General features: G+C 37.2%; 2 protein-coding genes across 4 annotated transcripts in view; both read left to right on the top strand.

Annotated features, from left to right (window-relative positions):
- rbfox3a (RNA binding fox-1 homolog 3a) overlaps nt 1-21923 on the top strand; it is a 553817-nt gene that overhangs the window by 54759 nt on the left and 477135 nt on the right. The window lies entirely within an intron of this gene.
- LOC114160369 (piggyBac transposable element-derived protein 4-like) lies at nt 19036-20828 on the top strand. The gene is made up of 2 exons (XM_028042944.1): nt 19036-19198; nt 19291-20828. Exons 1-2 carry the CDS (start codon nt 19036-19038, stop codon nt 20811-20813), a joined length of 1686 nt encoding a protein of 561 aa, XP_027898745.1. The 3' UTR covers nt 20814-20828.

Here is a 21923-nt window from a genome sequence, read left to right as displayed (position 1 = left end):
GTCAGTTACGTTATTAGCATATAAAAATAAACCGATAACTATTTCTTCCTTGTTATATGATTTGTAGAAGTGAACTTTATCCACGAAGTGAACTTTAGTTCAAGATGTATTTTGTAGGTTTGCGTTTTAAATCTAGATTTACAGCAGAGTGTTAAAATCATTATAAATACAAAAGAAAGAGTACATCTCCACCATTTCATCTACACAAAAATTTTACATTTTTTGGTTAAAAAAAGTTGAAAACATACAGAATTATAAAAAAAAAAAAAAGCTTCAGAAAACGGTTTTGAGCTCAGAAAATTATAATTTTTTCTTAATTTCAAAGATTAATCTGAAAATTTCTGGGGGGTTTTCCACAAATTTTTGACTTTGAAATTTTCACATTTTTTCCCAATAAATTCTGAAATAATCTCTAAATTTGAGTAAAGTAAAGATTTGAGCTCAGTAAATGTCTTTGTTTTTCTAGAAAATTTCTGAGATTCATTTCAAAATTTTAGTTTTTTGGCGTAAATTTACTCTACAGCTTTTCTCTTTTTTTTATATCTACACAGGCCCTGATAAGATGTAGCAGAAACTTGTCCTGAACGATTCTGGTTCTGAAATTAAAGTCAGAATGTTTTTTCTATTTTTCTCAGTGTGAAGTTACTCTTTGGGTAGTCGATCCAAAAATGTTTAATTTCAGTAATTGTAACCAGTTACTACCCTCCTCTTATTATTGCTTATTTACATTTTTCTGTCCTGATCGGTACGGAGCATCATACGGCGGTGAGGAAACCCCGTCTGTCACCCTGCGAGGGCGTTGGCTCGTTTTTAGAGGCCACTGATTTAATGGTGCGCTGACCTCCCCGTCCGCGTCCCGTGATGTCTTCACAGCCGACGTCCCGACATGCGACGGCGAGACAAACTGTAAAGGCGGAAGATGGATTGGCGGACGAACTCGTATGTCTTTCCCCGGATGGCGGGGAGCGACGGGGAATATTCAGGAGGGCGGCGGTGTCGGCGGGGGAAATGACAAAATCAAGCATGATGTTGTTTATTTGGAGACAGGTCTTGTAATGTTACATGACATAATGTCGTGTCACATAACATCAAATCATGTTACAGTAATGTGGGCGAGTCTTTTCACCGCACTCCAGTGCAGAGTCGCAGGGATGAAAAATTAATTCACCAAAAAAAAAAAAACAGCTCCATTTTTAAGTGTCTAAAATGGAAACTTTGTTTTTGATTTAAATTCCAGCTGATTAGGAAATCACAGAAAATGGTTGAAGAGCATCTTTTATTATTCATTCTGTTTCTTCCAGTTTTTTCTTTCATGTTTAATGAAATTTTCAGCTCTCTTCTCCTCCTGGAGTCTTAGAAATTCTCATAAAAAGACAAAAATATCAAAACTCACAACTTGATTGGTTCAGATGCAAATCTGTGAAATTTGCTGCTGATGAAAGAGTCCTGAAAGAACTAAAAAAAAAAAAACTGAAAAAGTGTTTTGTAGACGATATTTAAAACACAAAGAGCAAGAAAGTATAGCTTTCTTTGGAGATCCACAGATCTCTATTTTGTTATTATTCCCAATTTAACTGACTATTATGTCTTTGTTTGTTTTGTGGCACATTTACATGACTTTGAATCCATATTTTGAGTTTCTTGTTGTGATTAATCAACTTTTATATGTACGTTTTGCATTAATTTCAATTTAATTGTGCTTCCTTTCTTTTACCTTTATTTATGTCCATACTTTTATCTCACTGTGCTCTTCAGCACCATCAGAATATTTAGCACAGTTTTGTTTTCAGAGGTTGGCAGCAATTAGTTACATTTATTTGAGTAACATTTGGGAAAAATTTACTTTTAGATTTTATTACTTGACTAAATGACAACACCCATATATACATATACAATTATTTTTATTGTGGGAAAATGACTCTGGGTAGTTTTTATCCAAATTGTTAACAAAAACACACAGTGAGGTTTTTAGTTTGCTTTTGCACATCTGTCATAAACTTGTTGCCCACTAGGAGGCTTAAAAAGATACAAATACTCCAAATCTACTCAATAACATTAAGCAACACATTACACTGCAAAAATACAAAATCTTGCCATGTATTTTAACTAGTTTCTAGTGCAAATATCTTTCAACACTTATAATAAAACAAAACTAACTTATAAGTAACTTTTTTCAGGGGCTTTTTAAAATTTGATTATTGAATAATAATAAAAAAGGATTAATTTCATTTGCTGAATTTTCACTTATAATTTTTCCCCATGTTATAAATTAAATAATCTGCCAATGAAAGAAGTACTTTTACATTCATATTATTTAATTATTGACCTAAAACGAGAACTGAAAAGTTACTTATATGTTAGTTTTGTCTTATTTCAAGTGAACTAAAATATTTGCACTGAAATCTAGTTAAAAAAAGATTTTGTGTTTTTACAATGACATACAAATATTTACAAATATTAATTACATTTTACTATGTTCAGTAATTTAATTTGACTACATTCAAATAGAAAATATGAATTAAGTATAATTTAAACAAATTAGGTTGGAAGTAGAATCATTTAAATTTAAACAAATAATTAATAATTAAACTTAATTACATGTTATAGGACTGATGTAAATTTACCAACAACAGTTAGTAACAAGCATCATATTCAAATAAAACCAACATGTCATATAAATGCAAGTCAAATGAGTATGAAACACTAACAAGCAAACAAAAATAAATCTGAAGTTATTTAGTAAAACTGAAACTTTGCATTTTCTTTAACTAGAATAAGTAGATTTTACTCCAAACAGATTTCAGATTTAAGAAAACAACTGTGACTAAGTTTAAAAAGTTATTACATTAATTTTGTTTTACTTAACACAGTAATGTGTGGAGTGATGATTTATGCTTGATTTTAGTACTTTAACCTTTTGATTCTGTTATTTTATCCCCTCTTTACTTTTTATTTCCTGTTGCAAACTTTCTGTTTCCTGAAAACAAAGCCAGCGTTTCCTCCTCTGCTCTCATCTCTGGGGTTTCTGAGTGGATTTAAATGTGTTGCTGCATATTTCTATAATAATAAACCTGCTTAATTACTGGAAAGCACTCGGGGTCGCACATGTTTCACAAAAAGTGCGGCAGAACGAGGCTTTATTGCTGTGATGAACATCGTTCTGGACTCAGAGCTGAAATCCTGCAAATTTCTGTTCTACTTTAATATCAGAAATCCCATTTTGGTTCCAGCAGCCGCTGCTTGTTAGTTTAAAAAATTCTTCTGTCTTCTTGCAGGATTTTTTTTTTCTCCGTTTGTCATAAATTTAGATTAAACACAGCCTCGCCACAGCCTGGTCATTACCTCCAGTCTCATAGGAAATTAGCTGTCACTTGGCCGTACTCAGAAGCCATCAGCCTCCAGAAGTGAGAGTCAAACAGCAGCACTTCATCTAAAGGTCCTTTCAATAAGCATTAGTTATCTTGTAATGTGATCCCATAAATCTTCACAGGAATCTTGTTACATCGTGTTGTTAAAGCTGCATACTTGTGAATAAAAACTGCAGACTGTATATGAGTATTATTTGACGCTTGGGGTTTTACGTCGCGTTGCTGCCTCTCTGGAGGAAGAAGTAATCCCTGAGCAGGTTCTGAGCCAATACTGTGGAATTACAACATTGTAAATTCAGGAAGTGTCACCACATTTTTTAAAATTCTACGGTAGAAATCCTGCAAAAACATAAAATCTTACTAAGTATTTTTGGTCTAGTTTCTAGTGCAAATATTTAAGGGCAATTGAAGACAAGACTAACATACAAGTAACTTTTCAGAAAGCTATGTGAGCTTGTGTTAAGTCAATAATATTGATGAAGAAATCCTAGTTTCATTGGCAGATTATTTCTCTTATAACAAAACATTTTCCCATGTTTTAAATGAAATAATCTGCCAGTGGAAGTAGTACTTTATTTTTGATCAATTATTGACTTAAAACAAGCTTCTGTATCTTAGATAGAGGCTTTTGGGGAAAAATGCCCTTTTTGATGTTTTACTTCACTGCACCTTTTACTATTATTATAAAGTATTGTGACTTTTCTTTGACTAAGTTGTACTAGATACTAGACCAAAAACACTTAGTAAGATTTTGTGTTTTTGTGGTGAAAGGTGGAATGAAGTTTTTCACTTTTCCAGCATTTTCTGTTCAGAGGAAGTTCTATATTTGATCACGTTGTTGGCATGGATGCTGCAGATACATCGGACAGATCCCGTTACCATGGCGTCTGCACTGCAGAAACACAAAACTTTACATTTTAGCTCCATTTTGAGTCTAGTTTCAACAGAAATTAAATAAAACTAACTTACAGTAAACTTTTCAGCAAGATACAGGAGCTTGTTTTCAATAAATATTTTTTAATATAGGATAAAATGTGCTAGTTCACTTGTAATATGGGAAATATGTCTTGTTATAAGTCAAATAATCTGCCAGTGGATTTTCTGCTCAGATTAGACAGAAGTTGAATTTCTTAGAACACTGTCCTCACAGTGAAACACGGTGGTGGCAGCATCATGCTTCTGGGATGGTTTTTGCATTTTACTTGGGGTAAATGAATGTTGTAATTACATTTATGAAAACAGTATTTATGTGATTTTGGAGCACACTTTAAAAAAAAAACAACATTAAGTCAGATCTGCATGAGTTCAGGAAAACTAAAAGTGATTTTGCTGAATATTTTTATGATAATGTTGATTATAAATTAAGCAAATTTCAGTTTAATGCTAGCTTTAAAATCCCAGCTGCTAGAAATGTAACACTCAGGATGCAGAGTGTTGCTTTCCAAGCTTTGAAACTGTCATGATTCAACATGTTAAATAGATTTTTAATTATTCTTTCCTGATTATTCGTTGAAGACTTTTCCGTGGGGATGGCTCTGATTTCTGCTGCGTTTTTGTTGAAGTTGTGAGCAAACGGTGTTCAGTCGTCCTGTTGCAGTAGAAAGAGCCGTCTTCTCCCCATCATACCTCTCGGTTTCTTTGGAGTTTTCCTTTCTGATGTTGTTTGTCCATGAGAACCTGCTGTGCAGCCAGCTTCAGAGCAGATCGACACCATATGTTTGCATTTGTGGGTTTTGGGGTTTTTTGCATGGACTTCCATTAATTAAAGCACTTTGTTAGCAAAGACAGCACAGCCTTAAAAGAGATAAATGGTTTCTAAATTTATCTTCAAGCGGTTGTGGACTCTCTGTCGGTTTGGAGGCGCAGACAGGAACACCAACTGGAAGCCTTGTTAATGTCGGCTACTGCTGTGAAGCGGAGCCACCTAAAAATACTCCTCTTTCAGGGCGGCGGCGCGGTTTTAACGGTTTTACCTCTGAAGGAGAGCGCTCCGGATCGATCCGTTTGTTTGTGTTGTTGTGACTTTGGAGCCGGACAACTTGTTTGTTTTGGTCTGTTTAACACTGTTTCCTCTGGATTGAACAAGGTGTATTTCTGGGTTTAAACCAGTAAAAAAATAGAAAATTTAAAATGGGATATTTTCATTTGAATGAATCGTGTCACTGTTTCTTATTGACAAAGCATTGAAGGAGTTTGTGTCTATTTTCCATCTAAAATATACATCTGAGTTCATTATAGCCTAATAAAATTGCTCAGTATAATTTTAAGTATTTGAAGTTATTTTTAAAAATATTTTCTATCATTAGTGCAGCAGTATTCAACTGTTATTAAAACATGTTTTTTACATATTTGTTAAAACTATCACCTTGACAGTATATAAAACACATAATCTGTGAAAAAAATCTATCTCCTCTGCCTGCTCCATGTACAACTACAAACAACCACGAATGCTAATGCTGGTTAGCATGGCCTCCGATGACGGTGGAAAAACAGTTTTCATGGAATAATAAGTTGTTTCTCTGCCATTAGCACATTTAGCAGCAAGTAAACAAGGTTGATTGGCAGCGTTAAGACCCTCCTCCTGGCTGTGATTGGTTGTTCTTGACCGGAAGTGATGCGGTTCTTCAGACTGCAACAGCAACTTTGGGAAGAGGTGGAGAACATTGATCTATTCATAGTCTAATATTATACTGGTGACAACATGGTGACAGTTTTAACAAATATGTAAAAAAAAAACTATTTTTCCTTTCATAAAAGTTACATACTGCAGCTTTAAATTGTAGGATTTTTTTCAAAGATGAATGTCCATCAAGAGTTGGGATATTTTAGCCAACGCTTAATTATTCAGTGTTAAAAAAATACATTGGAGCATTTTATAACTTATTTATTATTTCAAAATTCATTTATTTTGTGTCATCTTTTAATTTTATGTGGGTGTTTTCAGTATAAACACTCCAGACTTTCTTCTGTTTGTGAGAAAACATAAAATAGGGTGTCTACTTTCTTTCTATCATTACATTTTTTTTCAAAGTTGAACGTTCAACCCGATGGACACCAGGAGTCCAGCGCTTAATTAGAATTAACTATAGAAAGAAAAGAATATTTGGAAACATTTTCTAGCTTGTTTTTGATTTCACAATTCATGTATTTGAATTCATCCTTTATTTTTATGTTTTTTCTTTAGGATAAACTCTCAGACTTTCTTGAACAGTTTATGAAAAATGTCATTTTTTTCTCTTATTTCAGCGCTAACGTAGAATAAAAAATTAGTTAAAAATCAGGACACAAATGATGGCGTACGCAATATATATAATATACTGTATATATGTTTATATATATATATATATATATATGTGTGATTTTATTTTCTCAAAGAAAATAAGAGACACTTCAGGGTAAATAAATCCTGATTTGCAGTGAAACGTATTCAGTTCGTTCGCGGCTCAATCACATTAACAGAGAATTGATTTTCGCTCGGCGTGTTAAAAACGCACACAGACGTTAATGTAGTTACAGGCCAGTCTGTGGCCGTCAGCTGAACTGTCAGCTGTGTTTCTGTTCCGCTGCGCGTCTTGAAATGCTGTGCAGAGGAAAAAAGACGCTCTAGCTGCTGTCAATACGTCGATACACCTGGCTCATCAGAACAATATGCAGCGCTGCATCTTCACCCTCATGCAGATGAGAAACTGCTGCAAGCTTCTGCGAAAACATTCACACCTCTTTACGTTTTCCACGGTTTGAGGATGTGTTCATAGTTTTTCCACCATGAAGTCGAGGAAAAAATACAATTTTGTAAAGTTTTTGGCAAAATTTGAGAAGTGTGGTGTGCATCTGTGTTCTGAAGAAATGTAGCCCCTCAGCATTATGCTGCTACCACCATGTTTCATCATATGGATAGTCTGTTGTAGATCTTATCACTCTCCATCTACTGTGTTTTTCTTCCTTGCTATTCTTCAGATGGCTGGAAAAGTTTAACCTATTTCTTTATTTTAAAACCTAAAAATAGTAATAAAACACAAAATTACAACACAGAAGTGTTTTTGGTCTAGTTTCTTGTGCAAATATGTTAGTTCACTTGAAATAAGACAAAACTAACTTACTAGTAACTTTTCCTCAACATTTATAAGTTTGTTTTCAGTCAATAATTCCTTAAAAGGTTCTGATTCCACTGGCTGATTATTTCACTTAAGACATTTTTCCCATATTACAGGTTAAATAATCTGCTAGTTAAACTAATAGCTTTTCATAAACAGTAAGGAATTATTGACTTAATAACAAGCTTGCTGAAAAGTTACTTATGAGTTAGTTTTGTTTTATTTCAAGTATGCCAAGATATTTGCACTAAAATCTAAATTATCTAAAAAATAACTGGAAAATTGTGTTTTTGCAGAGACTTTAAAGATGACAAAACATTACCTTCTGTAGGTATTTCTAAAAAATGATCAGTTTTTGTTTCCTGTAATGTTTTGCAGTTATAAACAAACATAATTTGGCTGTTCTGACCCAAAATGGCTCTTTGGATTATAAAGTTTGTAAACTCTTATTCTAGCACACTTTATGGCGCATGCTGACTGAATATGACTTTTATTTGTAATTTTATCGCCAGATTTTTGTTTTTACTTTTTATTTTTGGTAATTTAAATACTTTGGATGCTGTGGGGACGGATCTGGTTTGGGCATGATGGGAGATTTGTATCAGACGGTTTCGGTTGGAGTGACAGCTTGGAAATATCAGTAAACCAGGAAGTGTTTCTGCGGAGCACAGAGGACAGGAAGTCGATGTAGAGCTGGGTTTACACATCATTTCTGCCTTTGTGACACCACAAACTTACACATTCACTCATAACGAGGCATTACTCTCTCACTGATTCATAGAGGAATGATTTTCATTTCCTTAAGCTTTCAGGGACTTTTAGGAAAAGGTTTTCTTGATGGTTTGTTTAATTAAGAGCTCTATCTGATGACATTTTCGGGAAATATTTCTAAATTTCAGTCAAAGATTTGCTGGAAAAAAGAAATTTGGAGATTAATCTTAGAAAAGTTGGAGAAAGAAAACAGAAAAATTTGACTTCTGAAACTGAAAAGCTACAATTAATGTAAGATTCTTCCCCACGATGAACATAGGGCTGCAAATAATGATTACTTTAGTAATTGATTATTCTGACAAATAATTAGATAAACAATTGCGACATTTTTCAGATTTTACATTTAAACAACTTCATACAATATAGAAATACATTAAAAATCAAAAATAAACTAACAATTAAATTCAATTTTAAACAAAAAAATGACTATATTATTGCTTTTAGAGGTAAAACAGCATTCCGTCAGTAAACAATTGACCATTTGTTACAACTGCAGCTAAAGAATACACTAAACATCATCAGACGTCTTTCTGCTTGACTTTATATCAATAGAGTGACTCTATTGAGTCACTCTATTATTAATTGGTTTCTTAATTAGCCAATTAATAATTCAATGCCAAAGGTGCTTATTAGATTTTTTTTACAGTATCTGAAGCAGGCGGTGCTAAAACCGCAACTTTATGAGATCATTGTTGAACATATTTTCAGACAAGTTTTTATCTTAAATGCAAATTGCATTTTTTATTATTTTTTTTTACAGTTTTAGCTTACTTATTGCTCTGATTGTGTTGTTCTGACACGAAATGGCCTTTTTAAGAAGATGTACGCTCCAGTTGATTATTATTTCATCGATTAATCTGATTAATTGTTTTGGACCTGAAAGATGAAGGTTCCCCTTATTTTTATCTTTCCAGCAAAATGATAAATGTCCTGCCTGTGTACTCCAGTTAACGATTAAACGATTACCAAATTAGGTGATGATTATTTCAATAATCGATTAATCTGATTAATCTTTTTGACCCTAACCTGTTGCTTAAAGGTGAAGGTTCCCTTTATTTTTAGCTTTCCAGCAAATTGATGAATGTTTTGTGCCAACATTGATTCCTCTGAATTTCTAAGGGTCTGAATCCTCTAGTTAGCGATTAATCGATTACTACATTTTTTGACGATTATTTCAATAGTCACTTAATCCGATTAATCGTTCCAGACTCATTTCTGTGATTTGCTTCATTTAAGGGCAAATATTGTCGAGCAGCAATTTGTTCCTTTTTTGTTTTCACAACCTAAAAACACAAACATAATTACTTTTTAAGCCCAGACATCTATTAAGTGGCAGAAAATTGCTCTGGAATTCAAACAAAGGGAAGAAAGCGAGCAGACTGAATGTTTCTCCTCGGCAAGGCAGAGAGCGCTTTCAACAAAACCAGAAAATCACCTAACAGGTGCCCTTGAGACGGCTGAACAATTACATTCTGATTCATTAGCAGCCTGCAATGTCAAGCCACTTCTGAATGCTTCTAATGTCTGTTTCTATTATTCTTTGTTCTCCTCTGCAGAGATCAATATGGGAGAGTGAGGACTTGTGTTGATTCTTTGTTTGTGTCTCCAAACAGAAGAGAAGTTAAAGGACAAAAAAGCAACAGAAAGTCTGAAGGTACGGCGACGTGTCGGCTAGCCGGCTAACAATAGTGGAGCTAGCGCGTGTTGCTAGCCAGCCGACTGGAACATCATGCTTCAGTAAAGCTGCAAGCGGTGCAAAAAGAACAGAGAGGTAACTTTGTGCATCAGGGCCGCTCATTCAATTATGTGAAATAATCTACCTTAAGAAACGCGCGAGTGAATGCTAAACGAGATTCCCCTGTGCGGCTGATGATTACCATTTTGTCTCCAAATTGAAACCAAGCCGAAGGTAGACGCTAATTTAAATAAGGGAATCTAAAAGAGAACTGGAGGTAAAATCAAATTCTGACGGGAAGCAGAACCGATGGAAACGTGAAGCTAAAGTAACCTTGACGCGCGGCTTCTCCCCGCCACGCCGTAATGTGTTTCATTGTGTTTGTGCCGTATTGTACGCTCCCTTCATTCATAGCCGAGCTCTGCTTAATGGACTAACCTGCCAAACTCGCAGCAGCACCAACACAAAGGGCCTGCTGTTTTTAAAATGATTGAGCCATGACTTGTCAGCAAGAATCTGCTCTCGCCCTTGAATGCTAATTACGTGATATTTATGCAAAGTCACGAGACGACTCCCGTAGGATCTTAGACTGGATTTCTGAACTCTTAAAACAAATCTTAACGTGTTGTCAGCATAACAATGTCAATAAAATGACACTTCACTTTGTGTCAGGATCCCACGAATTCTTCCTCCCAACAGAAAAGGCTTTCAGATCCCCCCCGCCCTCACTCAGCCCCATCAAAATCTGTGACACAGTTTCTACAATCAGCATGACAGCTGCCCTAAAACAAATGAAAATGTATGAACTGAACATGCAAATGCAGCCCGACTCATTGTGAAAAGTTTCTGTTTAAATGTTTGCTGAAATCATTGTGCAGGGTTATTTTATGAATCATTTTAATTATGTTTGTGAGCCTTTGACTAGTCGCCGTTTCTGCTCGTCGTCTGCTGCAGAAACCAAGACGGAGGGTGATTATGTGCTGGTTACTTGCATCCTGATGACCCCGTTGAAAATCAATTGCTGGGGTGGCGGGATCGAGTTAATTACTGCACCCCTCAATGGCAAATAAACATAATTGAATCATGAGTTTTTTTGCTGAATCACGTGATTTTCCCAGCAGCCTGGTGGTTGTCAGAGGCTGTGGACCATGAAATTAATACAGGAGGCGCTGAAATGAGCCACAGCTGCAGTCAAGTAAAACTACAGGACACTGCAGATCATCCAACAAAAACTTACATTCTGCAGATAAGAGAAGTTCAGAAATGGGCAAAAAATCACAAGAAAAGGCCATTTATTATAACAAAACAGCAAGAAGTCACTTCCATTTATGGACTACAGTCATGTAATTGTCAGGTCAGCAGTTTGAATATAAATGTATCACAAATGCATCTCGTTAACATAATTATCAGCTCCAACCGTTCTCTGATTGGTCGGCTCCGAACATTAGGAATGTTCATGATTGGTCGATATTTATTTGAAAGAGCTGATAATGTTTTTATTGTTTCAAGTTATGAATCCAATGGTTGAACACATTGGATGTTATTCAGAGATGAATTAATAGTATAATATAAATCATATAATAATTTATGTTTAAATTACTTTCATTAAATTTTAGAGATAATTTCTCTCAACTGAACAAGAAACATTACAGCAATATCTCCGACATTTTGACGATGGCAAAGATCCATTCAAGGATGGAAAATTTTGGAGGTCAAACATTTTCAAATTATATTCTCAAAATTTTCTGAGATTAATCTCAAAATTTCTGGGGTTTTCTCAGAAATTTGAGCCCAGAAATGTCCAAGTTTTTTCTAGGCAATTTGAGATTAACCACAAAATTAGATTTTTCTGTTTCTTTCAAATCTATCACTTTTGATCTTAGAGAATTTCCTATTTTTGATTAAAAAAAATTTTTTGGACTGAGCTCAGAAATGTGAAATTTCTGAGATTGGGCTAAAACAAGTTTTTTTTCCTCAAACATTTTCAACTCTAGCTCTGAAATTTCCAAAATTTTTCTAACAAATTTTCTGAGATTAATATAAAAAAAACCTCACTTTTCTCTTGCAAATTGATAACTTTTTCAGCTCAAAAATGTTCATGTTTTCTAGAAATTTTCTGAAATTAATCTAAAAATTAGAGTTAGCAAATTTACAATTTTTTGAGCTCATAGAATTATTTTCCAGAAATTTTCTGAGATTAAGCTCAAAACTTCAGATTTTTCTTTCACAAACTTTTGACTTTGAGCTTAGAAATTCCCAAGTGTTTTTTTCTAGAAAATCCCAGGTTAATCTAAAAATGTCTGAGTTTTTTGGCAAAAATGTACTCCTCTTTCCCGTCTGCAGCCGCCCTAATAAGCCGTTATACCCCTGGGTTTCCGCCAGTCAGTTTGGTGACATTTAGCAGCAGATGCCTCCTGCAGGATTCCTCTGCAGCCACAGACTTTTCTGTATTACCTGCTTGTGCCACCAGGTGAAGCCCCTTACTTTTTAATGAGATGGAAAGACAAGGGAGTTTGTCAAAAGCATTGGGCTTAATTTGTAAAAATGAGCACAACTCCTTCCCCTGCAAGTCAGCGACAGGCAGAGGGGGCATTGTTCCAGCCCGCCTCTGCTAACTGTGTCAGTTGTGTTAATGAACTGTGCTGCAGAAAGGGGTAAAAAATCTGTGGCAGGTTAGCAGTTTAGCTTGTGTCGGCTCCACAGAGCCAGCAGAGAGCTGCTGCAGCGGCTAGCTGCTAACGAGCAGCAGAGACTCTGAAGCTCTGCTTCCACCTCCAATCAGGTCCAGGAGTTGCAGCAGCATGTTGGCAGCGCTGACGAGGGTCTGGGATTGTAAACTTGGTTCTGGAGTGTTGGTGGTTTTTACTAGGACACACACACACACGCACACACACACACACACACACACACACACACACACAGACAGCAGGTATACTGAGTGTGAAGGAGACGGGGTTAATTAAATCAGAGCTTTACTGCAGCTTGTTTTGGTCCTTTATCGCTGCACCAACTTCTATGAGACTCCCTTTATATTTCTAATAAGAAGAAAAGTTTTTAAAATGAGTCACATGTGAGCCATGATGTTTTTACAGTAACTCAGGCCCTCGGGGGCCCCTTGAAGAAGTTGCTCTGCTTTTAACATACCTGAATCAATAATTATAGTAAATACGCCTGGTAGGACAGCGACCCTTGAGGACTGCCACATTTAATGTTGTACAACTTATTTATGTTTCTGGAAAGGGCGGAGACTTGGAGGCTGTTGGTAATGTGCCAAAACTTTTTATTTTTACCCTGAACAGTGATTTTGTTTTATTCTACATCTGGAAAAGTAACTGGTTTTACTACATTTTGCCAGTTTTGTCTTTTACTGCCAATAATGAATCCGTTAAATATATAAAAAATGTTTTTTTCTTGTTGATGACAGTTCAGTTTAGGGTTTTCTATTTCAAACATCTTAACTTTTAGTTTTAATAATATTGAAAATTGTAGGTTTTTATGTGAAAACAAGACCTGCTTTCAATTATCTCAGTTCATTTAAAATAAGACAAAACTTGTTCCTGTTGCAGATTATTTCACTTATAACTTGGAGGGAAAAATAATCTGCCAGTGGAACTTTTCATCAATATTAAGGAATTATTGACTTAAATTAAGTTCCTATATCTTTCTGAAAAGTTACTTGTAAGTTAGCTTTGATATTATTTCAAGTGTACTAAGACATCTGCATAAGAAACTAGACTAAAAAACCTTAAGATTTTGTGTTTTTGCAGTGTAAAATCCTAATTAGAAAATGTTGACCATCAGATTCCTAAAAACTTGGAGTTGTTTCTCGGATCCTGCAGAAGGGTTTGACCATCTTCTTTTTTTTTTTTTGCTGTCTTTTTAAATCAAATCCTGTCCAACTGTCATGGCTGAAAAAATCTATTTCTGCCAACTCACAATTTCTGACGAATCCACTTAATGTGTCAGCATCTAATCAGTCCAATTTGAAAACGGGGATGGAGGGAAGGATGAGAGGAGAAAGCCAAAGGAAAGATGAAGTGGTGGCGGGTGGGAGGGGGTGTCGGCGGCGCCCACCGCTGCCTGGCCCTGACACCTTGTGAAGAGTCCTCATTCATCACACGGCGCAGGGCTTTAGCCCCCGTAAATCACTGTGGATAAAGGACGCGCCATAAAGAATGGAATTGTGAAGGTAAGGGTTTTAAATCCCCCTAGATGATCCGAGATAAACACAGAGAGACTTTTGACAGTCCCTCGTTACCGCCACAAGCGAGAGGAGCTGTCACCGCTCCCTCCTCGCCTTTCATCTCTTGGTAACAGTCTGGCTGCTAATATCCTCAATTATCTCTGCAATATGTTGCTGGGAAAAAGGGAAAGTTCCGAGGAGGCATTCACGCAGCCTGAAAGTTTTTAATTTGACAGCTTGTGGTGTAATGATGAGTAGTGAAGGGGGAGAAAGGGGGCAGCGGCCCGTTTTAGGACTGTGACAGGTGATTGGGCCGGACTGGGACCGGCTCTGGGATGTCAGGAAGGCAAATAGACGTTTCACAGAAAAACGCTGCAGTATCCCAGCTGTGAATGCTACTGTGTTTCATTTAGGAGAACGAAGGGAAATATGTTAAATTTTTGTTTAGAGAATCTTTTTTTTTTCCAATCAAATGTTTTTCCTGGTGTTTGCTACACATGAGGTTAATCGGCGCCTTCCACAATATTTAAAGTTTCCATCAGAAGTTTTTATCCACTAAACTTAGACATGGATGTAAATAAATTGAACCTTTTATGACTTATATACAGTGTGTCAAACAAATTTTTATTTTGTGCCACATTTAAATCATGAATATTCTCAAAGGGCCAGTTGTGCCAAATTTAGGTAAAACTACCTATTAATAAATTAAAATAAAGCTTTCTCTGGATTCAGTTTGTAATTCTTAATAAATTATATTTAACATCTTTTCACATTTATGTAATTTGGCCTCGGAGAAATAAAAACTAAGATTTGATTGATAAGAGATTATTTAAGCACAAGTTATCATGAACTTGTATTTCTTCTATAGGGCCACAGAAAATGGATTTGGCGGGCTGGTCTTGGCCCGCGGGCCTCGAGTTCGACATGTGATTTATTTGATCCGTCAAGTTTATTTGTACACTTCAGCAACAAGGCAGCTAAAGGGCTGTACAAAAATACAAAGTCATCAACAATTGAATTACATTTTGCCAAGTGCCATCGTTACACATCAAAATGTTGATTAATGTTTATTTTATGTTTGAAAAGTAGCTCTAAACAGGTACAGGTGCGGTTTCTGCGTCAGAGACACAACTCACTGCAGTTCCTGTTGGAAACAGTAGATGTCGCTGTAGATGAAATCTGCCTGGAAGAGTCTATAGAAGAAATGCTTCACTAATATTTCTAATTACATATTTTACTTCTGTAGTTGTGGTTCAGAAATCCATGTAGCATTTTGCACTGATTATTCCCCCGGCGCTCAGCCATGTTTTAACCTGGCTGCTCTCCCTCTTCCTGAAGTCTAGGTCTCTGTTTTCACATTTACTTCAGTAACTTTTTGGGGAAATAATTACTTTTAGGAGTATTTTTACTAGAGTAATTTTATTATGAAGTACCATTTTTCTTACTTGAGTAAAATTTCTGGATACTCTACCCACTGTAAGTAACTTCACCGAATGAATGAAGAACAAACACGTTGAACCAAACATTTACCAGACAAACCTGTAGTTCTTGTTACTTAAGTTTTGTATTGAAAGGAACAAAATTTTTAAACATTGTTTTTAGGTCTGAGAGACTCACCTTGGTCCCTTCTATCAGACTTCTTGCCATTGTGGTCAAACTTCTCGATCATCGGACCAATAAATGTTGCTCTGAATGTGTTTCTTACTCATATTGTCAGCCATGAACTTCAGTTCTTGGTCTGTTTTGGTGGTTTTGGTCTCCCAGTAGATCCTATACAGTAGTTCATGGTAGACCAAAGCCTTGATTGCTCATTGATTGTTTCAGGTCATTCTAATCAATCACCTTCATCTAAAGTCACGTTGTTGAATCTTGGAAGCAAAGGTCTTATTGGTAATTAAAAACCAGAAAGTTATTGGAGACCCAATCATTGATTCTAGACAACTGTCCTGCTGGTCTGATTTAAAAGGGAGATGCAGTTGGATGTCATTGGCATAGATGTGGTAGAAAATAACAGAAAAGGACGGAAAAATGTCAGAAAGTAGAATCATTTAAAGGGTAAACTATAGTGGACCTGGAACTGAGCCTTGAACCCCACAAGGTAAGGGGTTATAGTCAGAGAACCTGATGCAGAATTTCCTCTCAGATAGCTGTTAGAATCTCTTGAGGTGTTTTTTGTCCATCTTGCTAAGAATCCTGTTCAGCTTTGATTTCATCCATGGTGACAGAAAACTGGTTTTAAGGTGGACTGTGACGGTAGACCGAAGCTTTTATGGTTCCTGACCCAGTCACGTTCAGTGATTGGTTGTTGAATCTTGGAAGCAAAGGTCAATGCTGAAGTTATGTTTTGGTTCTTCTTTCACAGAAGAAGATTGACTCAGATTGAAATGGATTCCAGTTTGGGCCATGATGAATGAATGGAAACATCTCAGTGCAGCTGTTAATGGGCTTTTACACAGATGAGGAAGTTTTACAAAGGCAGGTCAGTCAGGTGTGATGATGATGATGATGATGATGATGGTCAAACTGCATAGCCATGGAGACTGGAGGGGCACAAGGTCGTTGCAGGAAGGTTGGCTTCCAGAAAATATCTTCCCTCCAAACTGCCAAGGTAGTAATTATCTTTTTTCCTTACCTGATTTATTTACACACAACTTCATGTTGGAGGATAAACCGATCGATCATCCCCAGCGTCTCCAGTCATAAGTGAACGCGATAAATCATGGCTTTGCACTCAGGTTTATGAAATATTGGCCATCCTGCAGGTGTGCTGTTGCAGAGTAGTTGGTGATCCAGAAGATGTTAAAATGTCTGGATTTTACACCAATTTATTATTTCAAAACGTTTCCTTGGTTTATTGAAATTATTTAACTCTGTCTTTTTGAGTAGAAGTATCAGAGTTGCATATCTTGGCAACTTTTAGAAATTTCTCTTTGGAAACCCCACGCCTGTTAGATTGTGGCTCTCAGACTTCCTGTGAAAGTGACAGGAAGGTTCTGGTTGAGATTTTCCAAAACTTTAATCTTCTGGCGAAGATGTCCTATTGTAGGACTACAACTATCGATTATTTTAGTGATCAATTGCTCAATTGAATATTCTGAAGATTAATCTCTGAATCTGATTTTTAAAAATTAACAAATTCTGCAGATTTTTCATTTAACACTTTTTATACAATGGTATTAGAAATCCATTAAAATATCCAAATATGCAATTCCCTTTGAAATTTTATTGCTCAAAATTCCATCAAATAGCATTAATTTAATGATCCCTTGATGATTTGTTGCATATTAATTTGAACATGATGGGTATAGGACGGTGTGACACTGTTTGTATATTTTTTTTTGTGATTTTGTTTTTAACTAAGCTGTATAGCACTGAATTTCCTTTTGCATGATTTATCATTTTTCTCTCTCTTTCTACCAAAAAACAGATGAGAAAATCTTCAGTTTGGTGCTTTAGTCTCAACCCTTATTTTGTTGAAGGATAAATTTGTTTACAGAGATTTCATAATTCATTTTATGTGTTTCGTTTATTTATTTTGGATATTTAAAATGTTTTCTAGTGTACTCCAGTGTTAAGTGTTCACTAGGAATTAAAGTTTATTGATCTTTGAGACTATGTGCTTGCATTTTTATGTCATCAGTGCTAATTAAAAATGGTCTCAAAACAACAATATTATCTTTCATTGCAATAACTTCTGGGACAATTCATCATCCAGCGATATTTATCGTGCTGTACAGGTTCTAGATTCTAGACTAATGTGTGAAAGGACTCAAATTTTTTTCATCTTTTTTCATCTTGTTGACATTTTCAGGTGTCAGGTTTGGTGTTTCCATTTTCACATGTTGGAAAATTCAACGCAGTTTCCGTCCCTGCCGTTGCTGGTTTTCAGTTGCTGCAGAAATTGCTCGGTTTTATTCAGCTTCCATCGCTAAAAGACCAAGTCAATAGCTTCGGTGGCATAATGACTGAGTACGCACTTTCTAGCTCACATTAAGGGCTTTTTCTTGATAGATAAAAGTCCCAAATAATGCCTCCTGTGATGGAGTGAAACCAGGATAACAAATTGGCCCTTTGTGATAACAACCCCCCCCTGAGGTTCCCGGGCGTGAAAAAGATGGACTGGCAGCTTTGAGGAGAGTCAGGTCTGCAGCAGCGCGGCGCCAGGGGAGCGGCTCCATGCCCTACAGAAGGATGGATTGTGTAGATTTGTAATGGTTCCTCTGCTTTTGACAAAATAACCCAACCTGCAACCTTCATTCTCATTGGCGGAGTGAAAGGGCAGGAGCAGAGGAGCTGGTCTGAGATAAGTGAAGTCTGTCGCTCTGACTGCTGTTATAAATCGCAGCTATCTCAGCCATGTGTGTGAGACAAGCAGGCTGTCTCCACTGACATCCTCCTTTCGACTTGACATGCAAAAAAACAAATTGATACAAAGCAGAGATGAGGAACGAAAGCTGAGCAGTGGGAGGTGATGCCTTGCTGAACCGTTGCAGACCAAGGTGCAAAGTGCTTTTCCTGAATTTAAATAATGTGCACACTCATAAAGCCTGCAGGACAGAGGGATCTCAGGCCTTGTCTAACACTAGGACTACCAGGATTTTGAGAAATTCCTATCTCTACCAAGAGGGGCCAGATTGGGTATCTTCCTAGAGCTACCGAGAGAGGGCCAAACTGGGTTATTAGCATCCAAATGTGGCCAAACTGACGACTCTGAATGGTCTAATTAGCATCCCTGTAGATGAGCAGGGGGGAGGAGAGCCAAACTCACTACATCAACTTTCACGCTGATTGTCCTTGGAACAGGATAGAAATTTTGAAAATAACTACTTCTGGTGGTTCCCAGATCTGGGAGACTTTGCACATGCAAATTTGCATGCTGCCTTTTGTGCTGTGGAGTATAAATATCTGGACATTCACTCAGCTTTTTAGTTTGCAAGAATCAAGATGGGGAAGAGGACACAGAAGCTGATGAATGCTGAAGAGGCTTTGGAATTACTTATGCAGAATTCCAAGCCTTGGGATTCAGAAGGAGAAGATATAGATGAAGAAGTCATAGACAAAGAAGACCTAGACGCTCAACCGGATTCGGACTCTGAGCTCTCTTCAGGTTAGTTTTCTCAACCTGCTTATTTTATTTTCCTGACTATTTTGTTATTTAGAAAGAAACAAAAAGTTGATTTGAAATTGTTTTTCTTGCAGATGAGGAGACTCTCCCGCTACCAAAAAAGAGAGCTCGTTCGGGGAGTGAGCCGACAGAGACCACGAAGGATGGTACAGTGTGGCGGCAGGAACAAGTGGGGACACATCTCCATTTCACTCCAATTGAGCCGTACGCCAAAGATGGAGAGCCAAGCGCTAAGGCCAGTCGAAGCATCCGGAGTCGCCTTCAGAGCTTCCTCTGTTTTATTACTCTGGAGATGCTTCGTACCATTCAACAGTGGACCACCCAACATGCAAGTCAGGAGCAGCAGGATTGGTTCATGGATCTCTCGGAACTAATGGCATTTATTTCAGTCATTATCTTGCGGGGGCTGACCAAGGTTCCATCAATATGTGACAGCTGGTTAGCAAACCTGGGAAACCCAATGATCATTTCAGCTATGGCCCGAAACCGCTTCCAAAACATCATGCGACACCTACGCTTTGATGACATGTTTACACGCCGAGAGCGAGCGGAGACCAACAGATTCGCTGCAATCTCTGATCTTTGGGAATCGTTTGCCGCTAACTGCATCTCATCCTACAGCCCTGGTCGACACATCACTGTTGATGAACAGCTTTTCCCCACAAAAACCCGCTGCTGTTTCCTTCAATACATAGCAACAAAACCGGACAAGTTTGGCATCAAGTTTTGGGTGGCTTGTGACTTGAAATCAAAGTACATCTGCAATGTCTTCCCATATCTTGGCAAGGACCCCAGTCGTCCCAGCGGGGAGAGACTGTCCGAGACTGTAGTGATGAGGCTGATGGAACCGTTCATGGACAAGGGCAGAACTGTAACCACGGACAATTTCTTCACATCACTGTCACTTGTGCAACGACTGCGTAGCCGGAAAACCACCATCCTCGGCACAGTCAACAAGTGTCGCAGGGAAATTCCACAATCCACTAAACGGAAGGATCGCACTGAATTCACCACTCAGGTGTTTTCAACCTCTGATGCCACGCTGACTGTGTATGTGCCCAAAAGGAAGAAGGTCGTTTACATTCTCAGCAGCATGCACAGCGTGGTTGAGACTGAGGATACCACCAGAAGAAAGCCAAACACCATCAAACAATATAACAAAGCAAAGTGCGGTGTGGATGTGATGGACAAAATGGTGCGGGAGTACAGCGTGCGTGCAGGAACACAGAGGTGGCCAGTTGCCGTGTTCTACAACATGATTGACATGGCAGCACTGAATGCGCATGTGCTGTATCAGGCATGCACTGGGGTGCAGGAGAGACGGGTGGCCTTCCTGGTGGAGCTCGCAAAAGAGTTGGCTAACTCACATGTGAGTGAGAAGAAGGCGTGCAAGGAGCAACTGCTTTGCCAACAACCTGCCACACCCAGCCCAGGCAAAAGGGCGAAGTGCCAAATCAACCGTCGATGCATTAAAAATAGTACAAATAGGAGATGCGTTGACTGCTTCAAATACGCATGTGGCAAATGCAGCAAGCCCATGAACTGGCAGTGCCAGATGTGTGCCGACAGTGCAGACAGTGCACAGAGTGAGGGCTGAAATGCCACTCACACACACACACGCAGCCCCCTGCTGTCCCACTGTGCCTATTGCAAATAATTGTGGAATTGTTTTATTTCTTGTATTTTTTTTTTATTGTTATTAATGACAAAAATAAAAAGTATTCAAACAAATAACAGTTGTTCTTTTGTATATTTTTTTTTGTATATCTTCTGTATATCTTCTCCATCCTGCTTCTTGCAAACTAAAAAGACTCTTGACTTAGACACAAATACATCTGGTACCTGTCTGTAAAATTTCTAATTCTCCATTTAAAATATTAAAAATAATTCATTGTGCTTTTTTGCTAAAATAAAACTAAGCTAAATATAACATATATATAATCTTTATATTATATAAGCAGGGAAATTACTTCGCTTTTGCAGCATAGAGAATAGAGACTATCTACAACTTGAAGTTGTAGATAAAATAAAATAAAGAAATAACATGAAATTTAAATTGATTAGCACTAGGAGAGGGCCAGGTTTTTGATTTCTCCCCATACTGGCTGAAACAGGGCCACAAGACCCTGTCCAAACTGACGACTCTGATGGCTCAAATTAGCCTCCATTCATCCATTCTTCTATTCTTCTATTCTTCTATTGTACATGTGGTCGTTGATCGTCAGGCCAGAAGGTAGGGATGTGAATAGTCCATGTTGGGGGTGGGTATCTATGATACCTACGACTAGTCAGTTTAGTTTTGAAGCATACATGAAGTGTTTTTGAAGAGATGTGACCTTTTGCAGCTGATCCATGATGTTGTGCTGCATTATCCAGGTCATTTTGCCAAATGTACATAGAGTTTGCAAAACATACAATCTGTTTCAAAAAGTATGCAAAGATTTTTCTAAAAGAAATGAGTAATGTTTCTCTTTGAAATAAAGCTAAGAGGGTATAAAATGACAGTTTAGAAATAAACTAACCAAATTAATTGTGTTGATCCACCTCAAAAAAATCATGGAAAAAGTGTAAGTGTAAGAGATCTGGGAGACTTTGCACATGCAAATTTGCATGCAGCCTTTTGTGCTGTGGAGGATAAATAGGTGACTGCTTCACCTATTTAGTTCACAAGAACTAATGGCATTTATTTCAGTCATAATCTTGCGGG

The sequence above is a fragment of the Xiphophorus couchianus genome, chromosome 16 (assembly GCF_001444195.1).
Source record: "Xiphophorus couchianus chromosome 16, X_couchianus-1.0, whole genome shotgun sequence".
Classification (NCBI taxonomy): Eukaryota; Metazoa; Chordata; class Actinopteri; order Cyprinodontiformes; family Poeciliidae; genus Xiphophorus; species Xiphophorus couchianus.
This window is presented reverse-complemented; position numbering and strand designations above follow the sequence as displayed.